This window comes from Narcine bancroftii, chromosome 3 (assembly GCF_036971445.1).
Source record: "Narcine bancroftii isolate sNarBan1 chromosome 3, sNarBan1.hap1, whole genome shotgun sequence".
NCBI classification, from domain to species: domain Eukaryota; kingdom Metazoa; phylum Chordata; class Chondrichthyes; order Torpediniformes; family Narcinidae; genus Narcine; species Narcine bancroftii.
In genome coordinates, this window is record NC_091471.1 from 217,107,591 (window position 1) to 217,125,168 (window position 17,578).

The window sequence follows — 17,578 nt, forward strand, 5'->3', positions numbered from 1 at the left end:
AAATGCTGGAGGGCTAGGTTTGTGATTTTAAACTATCGAAAAGGGCATAATGATATGGAGCACTTGTACGATATTCTCACAAATTGATTAGAACTTTAAGGATTTGTATATTTTAAATGCATCTCACTAGAAATTTCAATTCATTTATTGTCATCTGATTGGATATATACATATACAACCAGGTGAAACAGTGCATCTTTGGCTCAGTGCGTGCGCGCACAGACCCACAGTACACCTTACAGATAATCGAGGGATACATAGTAATCCAAAATAAATATATATTGAAACATTGTCTGTAACATTGTGCCGTTGAAATTAATTCTGTTTGCTGATCAGAGAAGAGCATATCTATTCCATTGACGAAGGAAAATGCAATATATTGCTGTTTTAAGCCCACAAAGAACGTTAACATTTTGCTTTCGATCAAAGCCAAGGCAAAATGTTCCAGCTGGCATATACAGATATGCCATTGTAAAATATCTGTTGTGATGTGCAAAATTGAGTATAATATGTACCAAAATCTTTGATCTATTTTAATGTTCCCAAAATTCATCATTGATAGGATGAAGTTGTGGAAGAAGAGGAAACGGAAATGCAATACAATGAGGAAATTTACAAAGATTCTAGCACATTCTTGAAGGTAAATACATTTTCATCTGTTTTTTTAATACTGAATTTGATAAAAGCATAGTAACTCTCAAGTGATTGAAATAATAGGTTGTATTTTTGAACTTAAATAGTGAGTGATCTACCAGAAAATAATGATAAGGAGAAGTTGTGGTGGGTAGCAGTGGCAATGCTTCAGCTGGGAATTTGAGAGGGAGAAAGATATGGTGATCCACCAGAGACTAGAATGCAGTGATCTTGAAGGTTTCAAGATCCTATATTAGTTGTGTATCTGGTCGATAAGTGTCCTGCACAGTACTATAAACTTTATGAATGCTATGATTTCATGGCACATGAATTTGTCTAGTCCAGTGGTTTTCAAACTGCCCCTCCCTAAACTCACATACTACCTTAAGCAATCCCTTTGCCATAGTACTCTTATTAGTAAGGGATTACTTAAGGTGGTATGTGGGTGGGAAGGAAAGGTTGAAAATCACTGTTCTAGACCCAATTGTTACTGAAATACTTTGCTTGAGAAAAATTGTCATTGGCCCATTTCCTTTGGAGTTATGAAACCGTGCACATAACGAGTCAATTAGGTACGATTAAAATAGTGGTTTTCAAACTTTTTCTTTCTACCCACATACCACCTTAAGCAATCTCTTACTAATCATAGAGCACTTATGGCTTTGGGTGTGAGTTTAGGGGGGGTAGTTTGAAAACCACTGGTCTAGTCCCTCAATTCCTAATGTTTAGCTTTTGGTGATTTTGGTTTGGAAATGAAAAGACAAGGTTTGATATATGCAAAATTCTTTAAACTTGCAGAATTCTGTATGGGCAGTGTTCAATTTTATAAATATCATACAATTCCTTATCCTTTTCCTGATATGTACCTTAAGTCTCCAAATACCGTATATGCACATGTAATAGTCAATCCTATGTAAAAGTCGACCCCATATTTTTGGCCCCTGCCCATCCAAGCACCAAATTCTCTGAACGCAGACTTATCACCCGGTCCCGGCCGGCTGTCCACCCATCTGACGTGCCTACCACCGACGCTCACTCAGGTTCTGGCTGCCTGCTCATCCAAGTTCCAAACGCCCAAGCTGACCGCTTGCTGATTGGAGTTTCAGACCCCCCCAAATATAGGCTTAACACCCAGTCCCATGTACCCATCCAAGCTCCCAACATCACGAACGATGCAGGTACTTAGCATGGTCAAAAGTAGTCTGCGTATAATAGTCAAACCCCAAAATTTTACCCTAAAAATTGGTCTTCAAAATTTGACTGTTACTTTTGTATATAGAAGAATGCTGAATGAAAGAGCAGAGCTATTTTATGCACAGCTGAGTGGATCACATTAACAGCAATGTATCATTTTAACTTGAGTCTTCAAGTAATGCTGTTGAGTTAAATTGATTTTCCAACTTGATTGGCATATCCCTCATTTTTAAGATCAGTAACTTAGGCAATACAGCACAATGAATATAGATACTAATGTATATTTTATATAAGGGCAATTAATGTAAAAGTTTTTGAAGATGGCTGAGTAAGGAAAATGTCCTGCTTGTGGCAAGACAACAACAAAAAGCAAGTTCTGAAGTTCATGGTTGATTGGCATAACACAACCGTATTGGCTGTGGTTAACCACGATGATTGCCCATAAAATAATGTGATGGGGTTGGTTGGAGGGTGTAATGATTCTTCACATCAAAAAGGAAGAACTAAGATTTTTTGAAGGCAATTAATTTTGCTTTTCTTAACTCTTGTTTATTGCCTTTTGGTCGAAATATGCTTGTAAGTCTGTTCATTTTTGCATTTATTGGAGAGTCATAGTTGTAGATGGTGGAAACAGACTCTGGCCCAACTTGCCCATTCTGACTAGAATGATGCACCCATGCTACTGCCTGCATTCGGCCATTCTATCGAAACCTCTCCTCTCCATTTTTTTTTCCTTAAAATATGCAACTGACTCAGCCACTTCCTTCAGCAGCCCATTATTCCATGCACTCACCACCCTCTGGTTTTTAATTGTTTCTCAGGTTTCTGTTAAATCTCTTCCTCCTCCCCTTTGGTTTCTACTTTTCCCTACTTGAGGCAAAAGACTGCATTCTCCCAATCTACTTTTCTCCTGCCTTTGTATACTTCTGATTTCACCTCTCATCCTCCTGTGCTCAAAAGAATAAAGCCCTAGCCTGCTGCCTCTCTATAGCTCAGGCTCCTGAGTCCTGGCGACATCCTTGTCAGTCTTCTCTGCACCCTTTCCAACTTGACAATATCTTTCCCATAACTCATTGTTCAAAACTGAACACATGATATTCCAACTTCTACACTCAATACACAGACTAATGAATGCCAATGTGCTGAAACCTTTTGTGATTACCCCATTCGAGGTTCCTTTTATTGTCACATGATAATACATTAAAAATGTCACATACATCTAAACATTAGCTTTTGTCTGCCATAAGGCATAGTGTCGCATGAGAATTGCCCAGTGCCCCTAACAATAGGAGAAAGAGAAGCAAAATAAATCTCTTTGAAGTTACTGAGTGTTCGTGGATTCGCCTCCAGCATACCCACAGCCTCTGCAGTTCAATTCATCTACCTGTGATGCCACTTTCAAAATACTTTGTATCTGTACTCCTGGATTATTCTGCTCTACAACATAGCCCAGATCCCAACCATTCACTGTGAAGGTTCTCCCCATCTTAAACTTTCCAAAATGCCACACCTCGCATGTCTCTGTATTAAATTCATTCAGCCATCCCTGTAGTCACCTGCTCAACTGACCAAGATCTTTTACAATCTTTGACAACTGTCTTCACTATCAACAATACCAGACACTTCAGTGTTCTCCACAAACTTGCTAATCATGCCATGAACATTTTCATCCGAATCATTGATATAGATGACAATTATTGAATCCTGTGGCACACTACTAATGACAATCCTTCAGTCCCAGAAACAACCATCCACAACCACTCTCTCCTTCTTCTGTTATCTCTGAATTGCACAGTCAGTTTGTTTACATTTCTTTATTTGTTTACATGTGTGCATTGTGTACAGTTATTTTTGCACTACCAATAAGTGGTAATTCTGCCTCACAGAAAAAAGAATCTCAGGGTTGTATTTGATATCATGTATGTACTCCAATAATAAATCTGAAATCCAAATCTCACCTTGGAACCCATGCCATCTAACCTCCCAGATCAGCCTTCCTCATCGAATCCCTTGCTAAATGGTTATGTGCTCGTCAACCTTCTTGGACACATCTTCAAATACTCAAATCATATTTTTGTGAGACGTAACCTCCTGCATACAAAATTATGCTGACTATCCCCTGCAGTGCTCTCTAGTACAACTACCGATACTGTATTAGGGCCACTGCTCTGTATTTCCCAGGCTTTCCCCTGCTGCCCTTCGTGAATAGAGGCACAACATTTGTCACCTCACTTTTAATGATGATGACTCAAAAGTCTCAGCCAGCACACCTGCAATTTTCTCTTTAGCTTCCCGTAATATCCTCGGATATATGAGGCCCAGGAGATTTGTCCACATTCAAACACATCAGGACATTCAGCACCTCAACTGCAATATTGGCTGTTCTCAAGACAATACCATTGACTGTCCCAAATTTCCCAGTCCTTGTGTCTTTCTCCACAGTAAAAAGAGAGGAGTAATGCTCATGAGGACCTTGGCCACCTCCTGTGGCTTCACACCAAGTTAACTGGATTGATTGTGGAGGGATCCCTCATTTTTAATCTGGTTGCCCTTCTTCCCTTTATGTACGTTGAAATCTCTTGGGATTTTGCTTAATGTTATTTTCCATGGCTATCACCTGTCCCCCTTTTTGCCCACTTGATTTCCTTTTTTTGCTTGCTCCTTTAGTTTTTGAAACTCCTCCAGGTGTATACTTGATCCCAGCTGTTTACACTTGTCCCATGCCTTCTTCTTGATCTTGACTAGAGCCTGAATTTCCATCGTCATCCAAGCTTCCCAGTGCTTGTATGTCTGATCCTGGACTCTTGTCAGCATACTTTTGAAAACATCCCATTTTCATAGCATTGCTCTTCCTTCAAATAACATATTCTGATTAACTTGAGCTAGTTCTCATTTTATACCTTCAAAGTTGGTCTTGCCTGAATTCTGAATGTTAACTCATCCTGCTCTTTATCTCTCCACATAATGTTGGGGACAAAGACATTCTTTTTCCTTTATTTGCCTCTGTGCCACAGTTTTAAATTTGTAATCCAGCAATTCACAAGTGATTAAAGTGCACATTCCACATTTTATTAAAAGGTATTTTTGTACATTTTGGTTTGACCATGTAGAAATTATAGCACTTTTTATATATATATATATATATATATATATATACACGCTGCTTATTTCTGGGCACCATAATATTTGGGGCATAGTATAGTCATGTTTAGTACTTTTTTGCATATTCCTTGCATGCAATGACTGTTTGAAGTCTGTGATTCATAAACATCATCAGAACTTGAGCAAGTTGATGTTTCTATACACTCCAGAATTCATTTTGCTATGGCCATCAGCAGTTACATGATCATCAATAAGTGCATCAGTACCTCTGGCAGCCATACATGCCCAAGTCATAACACACCCACCACTATGTTTCACAGATGAGATAGTATGCTTTGCATCCTGAGCAATTCCTTTACTTCTCCACACTTTGTTTTTGCTATCACTCTCATACAGGTTAATCTTGGTCTTATCTGTCCACAAGACCTTTTTCCAGAATTCTGCAGACTTTTTTAAATACTTCTTGGCAATATTTTCAATATTTTTATTTAAATTTAAATTCCACATTGGAAAAATACAGTGTACATAAAGATACATATTAAAAGTCAAAAAATAATACATTACACTTTGATCATACCATTTTATCTAAGGTACCCCACATTTTCAATCAAACAAATTGTAATAATATTTTATTTTATTATAAAAAAGAAAATCTAAGCCCACTACCAAAAATGAAGCTGTTTGGCAAAGAAAGGAGGAAAAAAAATCCTTATCAGTGTACTAAATTGGCTTAGTCAACACCACTGCATTAATCCCAAATCAAAGATTTTGAAAGTAATTCAAAAAGGGTCTCTGTGTTTGAAAATTTTAATTCAAATCTGAAATTAAGCATCGAACCTTCTCTAAATTTAAACATGACATTACATCACGTAGCATTAAGCCTGAGTAGGTGGAGCAATGTCCTTCCATTTGAGAAACACCTGCCCACCTCGCCATAAGAGAAATGATGGCTAATATATGCAAGTCAGATGCCATTAAAGTTATGTCACTCTTCCAACAGTACCAAACAGGGTAGTTAAAGGACTAGGCTTAAAATTAATTTTAAAAGTACAGAAAAAGTTTGAAATACTTCATTCCCAAGACTCTGGCATGTGCAAAGCATATGAATTAATGAAGCATCTCCATTGTTGGATCTTTCAAACAAAGAGAAGTATCCGCATAAACACAAGATAATTTAACTTTGGACGTGTGCCCTATGGACTATTTTAAATTGTAGGAGACAGTGGCGAGCACATAAAGATGAGGTATTAACCAATTTAAAAATTACATTCCAAGTTTCTTCAGAGATTAATAAAATTATATTCCAAAGAAACCCAGTCTTCATGGTTAATATAATATGACAAAAAGTAATTTGTATACTTGTATTGACGGTCCAATAATAGAACCTAAAGTTCGGTAAGGCTAAACCTCCATTCTTTTTAAGTTTTTGTAGATGGACTTTATTTAGGTGAGGCTGTCTGTTCTTCCATTTATAAGAAGATGAGATTGAATCAAGGGAATCAAAAAAAGACAGGAATAAAAACAGGCAAAGCCTAAATAAGTATATAAATTTAGGTAATATATTCATTTTAATAGAGTTGATTCGACCAACCAAAGATAAAGAGAGCGGGGCCCAATTTGATAGTGCCCCTCTCGTCTATTTTATTAAAGTGAGAAAATTTTCTTTGAATAGATGTTTATAATTTTTAGTAATTGATACACCCAAATAAGTAAATTAATTTCTTACAATCTTAAAAGAAAGATTAGTATTTATCGGTGCCAAATTATTCAAAGGAAAAAATTCACTTTTATGTAAATTTAACATATAACCTGAAAATCGACTAAAATGAGAAATTAAAGAAACCGTAGAAGGAAATGAAGTCTCAGAATTATAAATAAATGTAAAAAAAACCAATACATCATCAGCATAAAGTGAAACTTTGTGGGCTCTGCCCTTCCTTAAAATAATGGTAATATCATTTGATTCTCGAAAAGTGATAGCTAAGGGTTCTAGAGCCAGATCAAAAAGCAATGGACTGAAAAAGCATCCTTGTCTGATTCCACGCTGAAGTTTAGATGGTTTAGAATTCTGAAAATTAGTATGAACACAGGTAGAAGGGGATAGATATAGTAATTTATTCCATTCAATAAAGTCAGATCCAAAATTAAATTTTTCGAAAGACTTAAATAAATAATTCCATTCTATCCGATCAAAAGCCTTATCAGCATCCACAGATATCACACATTCCGAAACCTTCTTAGAAAGAGAGTATATAATATTTAATAAACTATGTATATTTAAATCAGAATATTGATTTTTAATAAATCCAATCTGATCATCAGATATAATAAATGGTAAAATATTTTCAAGTTTATGAGCCAAAACTTTGGATCGAATTTTAGTGTCACATTGAGTCGAGATATTGAAGAGCAGTTGACTGGATTTTTATTCTTTTTAAGAATTAGCGAGATGGGAGCCTCATAAAAAGACTGTGGCAAATTTGCCCAGTTTAAAAGAATCAGAAAAAAAAACAACATAGGTGAAGTGTAAGAACTGAGGAAAACTCTCCAGGAAATCCATCAAGAGCTGGTTATTTCCCAAAATGTAATGAACTTACAGCCTTGGCAATTTCTTCATGTGAAGTAGGTTGATCCAATTGCTTCGATTAGCAGCAATTGATCTAAAAAGTTATTAATTACAATATCATCCTTGGGAGAATCAGAACTATACAATTTAGAATAAAATTCCTTACAGATATCATTTATTTCTAAATGATCATTTGTTATTGCACCATTAGCTTTATGAATTTCTTTGATTTGCTGTTTAGCTACTAAAGTTTTTAATCGATTAGCCAATAGTTTACCTGTTTTTTTTTCTCTCCATGTACATAAAATTGACATTTAGCTTTTAAAAATTGGCTTTCAATTGGATATGTTAGAAGAACCTCATACTTAGTTTTAATTTCAACATGCTGTTTATATAAGGCGTGGTCTGGAGCCAGAGCATATCTTTGATATAATTGTTTCAGTTGGTTAGCTAAATCAGCTTTCTCTTTATTTTACTTTTTCTTGATGCTTGCAGTATAAGAGGTCATTTGTCCCCTAATAAAAACGTCCCAAACAATAAGACTGGAATTCTCTTTCACAGTGCTTTTTTTTCAAAAAAGAAAGTAACTTGTTCCTCCAAGAACTTTAAAAAATGATCTTAATCAGATTGTGGGGTTGAATTAAAATGCCAGTGTGACAGAAGGTCACTTGTTAACCCCAAAAAGTGCTTTAAAAAGACTCGTGTGACAGAAATTCCCTTGTTAATCCAAAAAAGGGCTTTGGAGGCATGAACCTCATGTGGTGACTGGGAGGTTACCGTGAAATTCCCAGGTGAAGAAAGTAAAGGTGGTTGATGCCACATTCGAAACTCCTGCCAGTCTTGTGTTCCCCTGACAGGATTGAAAGTCTCTAGGGACCACGGTCATCTGCATACATCCTCAAATTAAAAGACCAGTGGGCAAGGAATCAAATAATCCCAAGCCTGGATCAGTGTGATCTGATCCTTCTTGACTGACTGATGTGACTGACATGGGGGTTTTGTTTTGGGGAATTTTTAGTGATTTTTTTTCGGGGTATTTCAGCTTGGACTGTAATGTTCTGTGTTTTTTCTCTGCATATGCTGTATAATAATCTGTTGTTTATATAGAGTTTCCATTAAGGCTGTTGTTTGGGTGTTAAGTTTATTGGGTTAATTCTATTATTAGTTTGTTAATAAATTTTGTGTTAAACTTAACCCATTTGTTTATGTGTCCTCTCAATTGCTGCTGGTGAGGCGTAACAGAATGAAACCTTGAATGTGTTCCAAATGAGACAAAACAAGAGTTAGTGCAGTTAGATGTTTCCATAATATTAATAACACACATCACCATTATTAACAAGAGAAAACCTTAAAGTAAAGAATACACAAATATTAAAATATTTTAATAGTTAATTCAGAATCAAAGAGCTTAACATTTTACAAACTAAATTATTTAAATAATTAAAAAAAACTTCCATCCAAAACACTTGAATACATTTATCATATTCTTTTAAGGTGTTTTGAACAGAATCCAGTTTGGCATCCATCTGCTTAAATGCATTTCTGAATTATTGCACAGTAATTCATCTGAGGATTCTTTTCTATGTTGTTGAAGCAAATTGATGATAGTCTCCAAAGACACAGTAGGGTGCACTTCTTATCTAGTACCTTTATTCCTTGTAGCAATGATAAAGACAGTTACTCCAGTAGCTTCAGTAAGCAATGTGGAATATAAGAATAAGGATTAAAAAAGGTTGGAAACAGTAAGGTAAATTGGACCAACTGCAAAAAGCTGCTTCTCCATCAACGCCCAGCAGGAGGTCCCTCTGATTTTAGTCATCCTAAGTTTGGGCAATATCTCTTACTGTTTTATTCTTATTTTTCATCCTCACAATGGCTTCTTTGACTTTCATTGCCACAATCTGGTCGTCGTGTTGAAAAATAGCAACTCCAGATACTAAAGGTGTAAAAGCAAGCCTAGCTCTCTTGTACCAGCACCAATAAAGCAATTAAACACACCTGAAGCCAAATGTCCCAAGCATTACTGTGCCCTGAAATGGGGAAACTATGTGTAAAAGAGCTGTAATTATTTCATGGTCAAACCAAAATGTAAACAAATAACTTTTAATAAAATCTGGAATTTGCTCTTTAATCACATGATGTGTTTTTTTTAATTGCAAATTTAAAACTGTTCAGCTCAGGGGCCAAAAAAAAGGAAGATTTGTGTCTTTGTCCCAAACATTATGAAGGGCATTGTATCTTAAAACTAATAGTATAAGGATTGCTGGTCTCCAAAGGTTTTTCCCAAGACTAGATCAACTGTTGCCCTCTCCCTTGTGGGAGCCTTCACATATTGTTGGAAGATACTTCTCTGAACACTTTTGACAAATTTTACCCCATCTAAACCTTTCGCATTGTGACTTCTGTAATCTAGTTACTGATTTTCATTTTAAGCAGGAAAATGTTAAAAGTTTAAATACTAATTTGAACATCAGACATAGCTCAATAATTAGCATCTAATTTTGCCCTCAATAAATATAACAAGGTAAAGTATTGGGTATTTTCAGACAGTGCTGACCAACTTTGAAATAGCTATCTAAATCCGTCTTTCTCAGCCTCGGCAGTCTGTGGATCACTTGTGGATCCATCGGTTTGTTATAATTGGTCTGCACTAAGTGAACCAAAAGACTCTGCTCAAAGTTTATGGGCCCCCTTCCCTGTGAAGCAGCCATTTAGTTGGGTTCTTCTGTACTTCTGTCTACATAAAATATGTTTTATGATTTTAGTCTGTGGACCCCCCCCAGGCCCCTATTGAGAATTGTGGCCCCTATTGAGAATGGATAGTTTAAATGGATGTAGGTGGTTGAAAATTGTTGCTTAATCAAGATGATCTCTTTATTTTTACAAAAACAATTCTTGAGTTTTTAAATGAAGCTTTAATACTACTTTGTTTTGCTGAAAGATATCTGAATAACAAGATTATGATAATGAATTTTCATATACATTGTACAATGTGCATATGCACAGAAATCCTTGCTTGCTGCAGCTAAACGGGTACTTAATACTAAAATATCTCCCACCTATAATGGTAGTTTAACAAGAAACAGATTCTGGGGCCGTGTGTAATGCACAAATGTGCCCGAGAAACTGCGGGTCATGCCACATCTACAGGAAGTAAAAAGTAACCAATGTTCGGGCCTGAACCTTTCATTAAGGTATAAGCAAAAATAGGCAGGCGTCTAAATAAAATGGTGGGAGAGGAGGGAGGAAGAGTGAAGCTGAGGAGTACAGGCCAATGTTAAGTCCAGGTGGGTGCAGGTAAGAGAGTAAAAGAGAAAAAAGTGGTAACAGAAGAGGGTAGCTCTTTGATAGGAGAGGGGAGGGTTGGGGAACTGGAGGAGACAGTCATTGGGAAAGAGAGAGACTCGGGAGGGGTTTAACGGAAACTGGAGAAGTTGATGTTAATACCATCTGGTTGTTGAGTGCCCAGGTGGAATATGAGGTGTTGTACAATAGTATACATTTTTAAATCAAAAAGAGACATACAAATTATATATATATATATATTAATTGCAAGGAAAATTGCAGTGTAATGGGAATGTGTATGAGCTTGATTACTGTTGGAAAGAAACAGTTTTTGAACTTGGAGGTTCTGGATTTCAAGTCTCTGTGCCTTCTGTCAAAGGGAGTAGAGAGGAAAGGTTGTGTCTATGGTGATGGAAGCATTTTTTGATATTGGCTGTCTTTATGAGGCAGCCCCTTTCAGACATGCATTCAGTGGAGAAAGGTCTGACCTTGTGAAGGGCCTAACTATGTTTATACCTGCAGAATTCTTCTGCATTTCTGACCAGTTGAATTCCCAAACCAGGCTGGATGCAACCAGTCAGTATCCTTTCCAAAACGCACATGTAGAAGTCCGATAAAATATTTGATGATATGCCAAACCTCCTCAGACGCCTTGGAAAGTGAAGATGTTGGCTCAATATGCTGGCTTCAGAAGAGGTCTTCTGAAATATTGGCTGCCAGGAACTTGGAGGTCTGACCCCCTTCACCTATGTCTCAACGATGCAGACACGTGTATGGTCCCTTTGCCTCTCCTTTGTAAAATCAACAATACACTCTTTGGTCTTGGTGACACTGAGAGCAAGTCTGGCACAATCCAACTAGGTTCTAAGTCTCCATCTTGTTTTCTAACTCATCATTTCCTGTGTCATCAGTAAATTTGTGGATTGTGTTGGTGCCAAACTTGGCTATGCAGTCATGAATGTGCAGAGAGTAAGAGAAGGCAGCTAAGCAAGGTGCCCCTTTGTTGATGGTCACTATGGAGGAGGTGATGTTGCTGATCCTCACTGTTCAAGGTCTGCTGATGAGTAAGTGGAGGATTGAGTTGCAGATGGACAGAGTGCAAGGTCCTTTAGCTCGGACACGAGTCTTGCTGGTATGATGGTGTTGAAAGCCGATCTGTAGTCATTGAAAATTGGTCCTGTGGTTCAGGTGGTCCTGTGGTTCAGGTGGTCCTGTGGTTCAGGTGGTCCTGTGGTTCAGGTGGTCCTGTGGTTCAGGTGGTCCTGTGGTTCAGGTGGTCCTGTGGTTCAGGTGGTCCTGTGGTTCAGGTGGTCCTGTGGTTCAGGGGGTCCTGTGGTTCAGGGGGTCCTGTGGTTCAGGGGGTCCTGTGGTTCAGGGGGTCCTGTGGTTCAGGGGGTCCTGTGGTTCAGGGGGTCCTGTGGTTCAGGGGGTCCTGTGGTTCAGGGGGTCCTGTGGTTCAGGGGGTCCTGTGGTTCAGGGGGTCCTGTGGTTCAGGGGGTCCTGTGGTTCAGGGGGTCCTGTGGTTCAGGGGGTCCTGTGGTTCAGGGGGTCCTGTGGTTCAGGGGGTCCTGTGGTTCAGGGGGTCCTGTGGTTCAGGGGGTCCTGTGGTTCAGGGGGTCCTGTGGTTCAGGGGGTCCTGTGGTTCAGGGGGTCCTGTGGTTCAGGGGGTCCTGTGGTTCAGGTGGTCCTGTGGTTCAGGTGGTCCTGTGGTTCAGGTAATCTAATGCAGAGTTTAGGGCCAGCAAGATGGCACCTGACATTGACCTATTGTGACAACAGACAAATTGCATTGGGTTCAGGACCTTCTTGAGATAAGAGTTGATTGGTTCTATAATCAACTCTCAAAGCACTTCATCATAATAGATAGACATCATTGCCACTGGCTGATGGGCATTGAGGTATGCCATTTTACTCTTCTGAGGCACTGCTTTTAAAGTAGGTGAGAACCTCTGACAGTTGTGGCGAGAGGTTGCAATGCTAATACGACACCAGTGGCCCAGTTTCTAATCTGGCAAGAGTCTGTAAAGAGTTTGTATGCTCTCCCTATGTCTGCGTGGGTTTCTTCCAGATGCTCCAGTTTCCTCCTTCAAAATGTACAGGAATTGTAGGTTAATTGGGATATTTTGGCGGTATTGGTTCATGGGCCAGAAGAGCCTGTTATCATGTTGTATGTCTAAATTAAAAAAAAATTAAATTAAATTGTGTCCTCAAAAGCCACAGCCAGTGGTTTCTCAGAAGTTTTAGGATGCGGTCAGGTCCATTGTCTGAGTTAATCAGAATCAAATTTATTGTCATGAACAAGTCACAAAATTTGGTGTTTTGCAGCAGCGTCATCGAGCAAACATTCATATTATAAACCATCGTGCAACAATAAATATGAAAAAAATATACTAATAATGCATGAAAAGTAAGGCCATAATCTTTGGTTCATTGATTATTCAGGAATCTGATGACAGCAGGGAAGAAGCTGTTCTTGTGCTACTGAGTGCTCGTCTTTCAGGTCCTGAACCTTTTTCTCGATGATAGCAGAATGAAGAGGGTGTGGCCTGAGTGGTGGGAGTCTTTGAAATAGAGGCTGCTTCTTTAAAACACCACCTCATGTAGGTGTCCCTGATGGAGTGAAGTCTGGTTTCTGATATCACAGGCCAAGTGAACAAGCCTTTGGAGTTTTTTTTCTTATCCTGAGATTGGCACCTCCATGCCAGGCAGTGATGCAACCAGTCACAATGCTCTCCACGGCACACCTGTAGAAGTTTTCGAGAGTCTTTGGTGACATACCAAATCTCCTCAAACACCTCACAAAGTATGGCCACTGGCGAGCCTTCTTCATGATTGAATCAATGTGGAGGCTCCAGGACAGATTCTCGGAGATGTTGATACCTAGGAATTTGAGGTTCTTGACCCTCTCCACTACTGAGCCCTCAATGAGGACTGCGTCGTGTTCTGACTTCCTCCTGAAGTCCACCATCATCTCCTTGGTTTTGCTAACGCGGAGTACGTGATTCTTGGTGTGATGCTACTCAATGAACTGACGATCACAAGATATAGGAGCAGAAGTGGGCCCATCGCGTATGCTCCGCCATTCTAATCATGAGCTGATCCATCCTCCCACTCAGCCCAACTCCCCGGCTTTCTCTCTGTGACTTTGGTGGCTGATACTTTTCGTGGATTCGTCTTCCTGAAGGTTCTGTTCCCATCAGCTTTCGAAGTTGGGAGCACAGTCGCCCTGGGGGCTTGTGTGGGTTCTTCATTGATTTTCCTTTCAAAGCAAAGCACAGAAACCATTGACCTCATCCAGAAGAAAGGTATTGTAGTTTATGCTAATATTGTATAGTTGTCCATGCTGTTATGAGATCTTTTTGTTTATTTCATTCAACTTTCCACTAGGGCACACAAAGCTTGAATCCGCACAATGATTACTGCCAACATTTTGTGGACACTGGTCATCGCCCTCAGAACTTTATTCGTGACGTAGGTAAGTTAAAAGAATAATCAGTGTGTCCTTAAGACTGCACAGAAATGCTCAGATGATATTAAATGTGGAAAGCAGAACCAATTTAAAAGTTTGATTTGATTTTAATCTGATGCTTAAACCCTGATATTTAGCTTATACAGATTTCCCTTATTTTTACTGAAAATTATTCCATGATCATATGGTGCTAATGTTAAATTGTCTGTTGGCAAATGTATGTGTGATATTGGAACAATAAATTTGTGGGGACTTGTGAGAAGTGCAACCAGGTTGCTTTCTGCAGTACAGTTCTTGGAAGATCACTTTATTTATAGCTAAGTGTCAGGATTAAAGAACTTGGTGCTTTGTTAATGAACACATAAACTGGTCCAGAAGTACATTTTTAAAGTATTTTTTTTAACTGAATATGTAATTGATGATGTGGGATAGGTACTTGATGTAAAGCAGGGGTGGGCAACCTTTTTTTTTAAAAACTCATATTCCACCTTAAATATTTTCTATACCATAAGTGCTCTGTGGTTAGTAAGGGAGTTGTTCTGAGTCCAGAAGACCCAAAACCCAGCAGCAATAGATATGCACCACGACAAAGGGTTACTTAAACAAAAGTTGCTTTCAGTTATCTTTGAACATGAAAATAGAATCAAACTTTAACTTACCTAAATTACTCACTTAACCCCCTCTAATTCTAAGCGCACGTGTGTGTAAGTTCAGTAAAGTTCTTTGCTTCACAGTCCAATCTCACTGATTGGAGGCAATGCTTATACTGTGCACAGATGTTAATATTAATAAAGTTCACCAGGCTTTGGTGCTTAACAGGTAAATGGTTACCACTCTGAAAGGTTCTTGTTGGTTTTCAGAGAGAGAATTTTTCTTGTTCCAGGACATCCATAACTGATTTATTTTTAATCAGCCACTCCAGTGTTTTGCTGACGAAACTTGCCCCCTTCAGGGTTCTCCAGATGATAACCTCTTTCTTTCAGATCATCACAGAGTTCCTTTCTGTTTCCCCTATTCCATGGGAAACACCGGACAGCCAGTCCTCTCCTTTGACCAGGCCGTCCTCCAAAGCTGGCGAGCTTGTCCCTCTGGAACCGATGTCTGGGTCTCTCCTCTTTCTTTCTCTCTCTCTCTCTCTCTCTCTCCCACCAACTCTGAGAGCAAACCTGTTTTTTTTCCTTGCTCTCTGCCTGCAAAGATCACATGACCTTCCAGACAGAAAGTTGTTTTCCAGACAAAGCTGCTCCTGCCTGTTGTTTCGTTTGTTGCCTTTTGCAATTGACAGTCCATCATGAGTCTGAGCACTCTTGCAAAAGCTCCTGCAAAAATTCTGTGTTTTAAAGTGTTTGTGTGTGATCTCGCTAACAAACCTTTCCCAATTTATCTCCCAAACACCTCGATATACTCTGTCACAGAGTGCTTAAGGTGGTATGTAAGTGGAAAGAAACAGGTTGGAAAACCACTGTGTTAATCGTTATGTGCACAGTTCCATAACTCCAAAGGAAATGGGCCAATTACAATTTTTCTCAAGCAAAGAATTTCCATGACAATTGGGTCTAGAGCAGTGGTTCTCAAACTTACCTTCCCACTCACATACCACCTTAAGCAATCCCTTACTAATCACAGAGCACTGATGGCATAGGAAATACTTATGGTGAAATATGTTTTATTTTTAAAAAAGTTATCCACTCCTGATGTAAACTTTTAAGGTTGATCTTGTGCCAAATATTGCACATTAAGCCATGATTTTCCAGCATTTTTGACAACAATCTGAGCTGTGACGGTGCTGTCTGACTATCAGGTTATACTGTGGTGGCCCTTCGCAGCTCCCCCTCGGGGCCTCACAAAATGAAGGACGGACATGACGATCCAGCAGGCTGCACGAGCCCCGCAGCATTGGCCACAACCAAAAGAGCTTCACTGGCCTATCAGGGAAACACATCAATCAGTGCTGAGAGGGCTTTGATCACGCCCATCAGCTTGAGAATAAAAGCAGGGCTTTGAGCCCAATAAAGCTGAGTGTGTTAACTACACCCAACTGGGGTTTGTGTCATTCTTTCTGGGAACAGCATGTTCTTTCTAAGCTAACCTGCATGCAGCTATAACTTCCCCTGTACTATAGGCTCCATAGAGCCATAGCTTGTAGCAGTTAGCTACAATACAATATTCGGGTAGTTCTCCACTTCCAACCTACTTAAGTTACGTCCACCTTTACAACCAAAATTTAAAAAAAATCTTTATAGAAATACTATACAAGTACATATTTTGTATTAAAAGTACTGTATACAGTGGTCCCCACTCCAAGCAGCAGCCCCAAGTCCCCATTCCATGTCGGCAGCCTGAGGTCCCCACTAAAGGTTCATTTGTTGAATGTTCCATGATCTCAGGCATGTGAGTGGAGCGAATCCGACTTGCGATCAATCTGATCCTTCAGTCCCCATTACAATTGTAAGTTGGGAGCTACCTGTAATCTAAATGAATGAAATACGTTTTATACCATTCCATTGAAAGCAGGAGTGAGTCTTTTAATATTTAGTTTTCTTTGAATCATTGAGAGGTTAAAATTTCAACCTGTCACATTTTTCATGATTTGAGATTTGTTAAATTCAGAAAGTGCTTTACAAATTAAATGTTTTTTTTAGATGGTCGAAGCATGTGGTGCTGCAGTAAAACGTTTGCCTTGATCTTGATCAATGTTGGAACAAGCATAAGGTGCTGAACAATGGTCTGTTGAACTGCAGCTTGTCTAAATCAAAATATACTTTAATTTTTATTCCAGGCCTCGCAGACAGATTTGAAGAGTATCCTAAACTTCGTGAGCTGATCCGGCTGAAGGACGACTTGATTTCACAAACTAACACTCCCCCCATGTAAGTGCTTCCTTGTCCAATTCTTAACAAAGATCGATGTTTGCAGATGCAGAAATGACGTCGTCCAGAAAAATATTCTGCATAGAATATATTTTGAAATTAACTTTATAATTTTGTTTCTAAACAGGTATTTACAGGCTGATCTGGAAACATTTGATATTCGAGAACTCAAGTGCAAATTTGATGTTATTTTGGTGGAACCACCCTTGGAAGAATATTACAGAGAAACTGGGGTAACAGCCATGGAAAAATGCTGGACATGGGATGATGTGAGTGTCCTGCTTGCAAAACCATTTTTTATCCATCCACAAAATTACTTTAATAACTTTCCCTTTGCTATCTTTTTAAAAGGATAAAATTGGGTACGTTTTATTTCCAACTATTATTTTGCCACTAATCTTTTAAAATAATTTCAGAATATTATTATTTAAAAAGCAAATTTACCAATTCACATTCTTA

General features: G+C 38.7%; 1 protein-coding gene across 5 annotated transcripts in view; it reads left to right on the forward strand.

Moving 5' to 3' along the window:
• Positions 1-17,578, forward strand: part of mettl14 (methyltransferase 14, N6-adenosine-methyltransferase non-catalytic subunit) — a 64,054-nt gene that overhangs the window by 24,051 nt on the left and 22,425 nt on the right. For all 5 annotated transcript variants that reach the window (XM_069926593.1, XM_069926594.1, XM_069926597.1 and 2 more), the window contains 4 exons: positions 563-640; positions 14,168-14,255; positions 17,029-17,119; positions 17,247-17,388. In XM_069926593.1, coding sequence (XP_069782694.1) covers positions 563-640; positions 14,168-14,255; positions 17,029-17,119; positions 17,247-17,388 — 399 coding nt within the window. The remainder of the gene's footprint in view (positions 1-562; positions 641-14,167; positions 14,256-17,028; positions 17,120-17,246; positions 17,389-17,578) is intronic.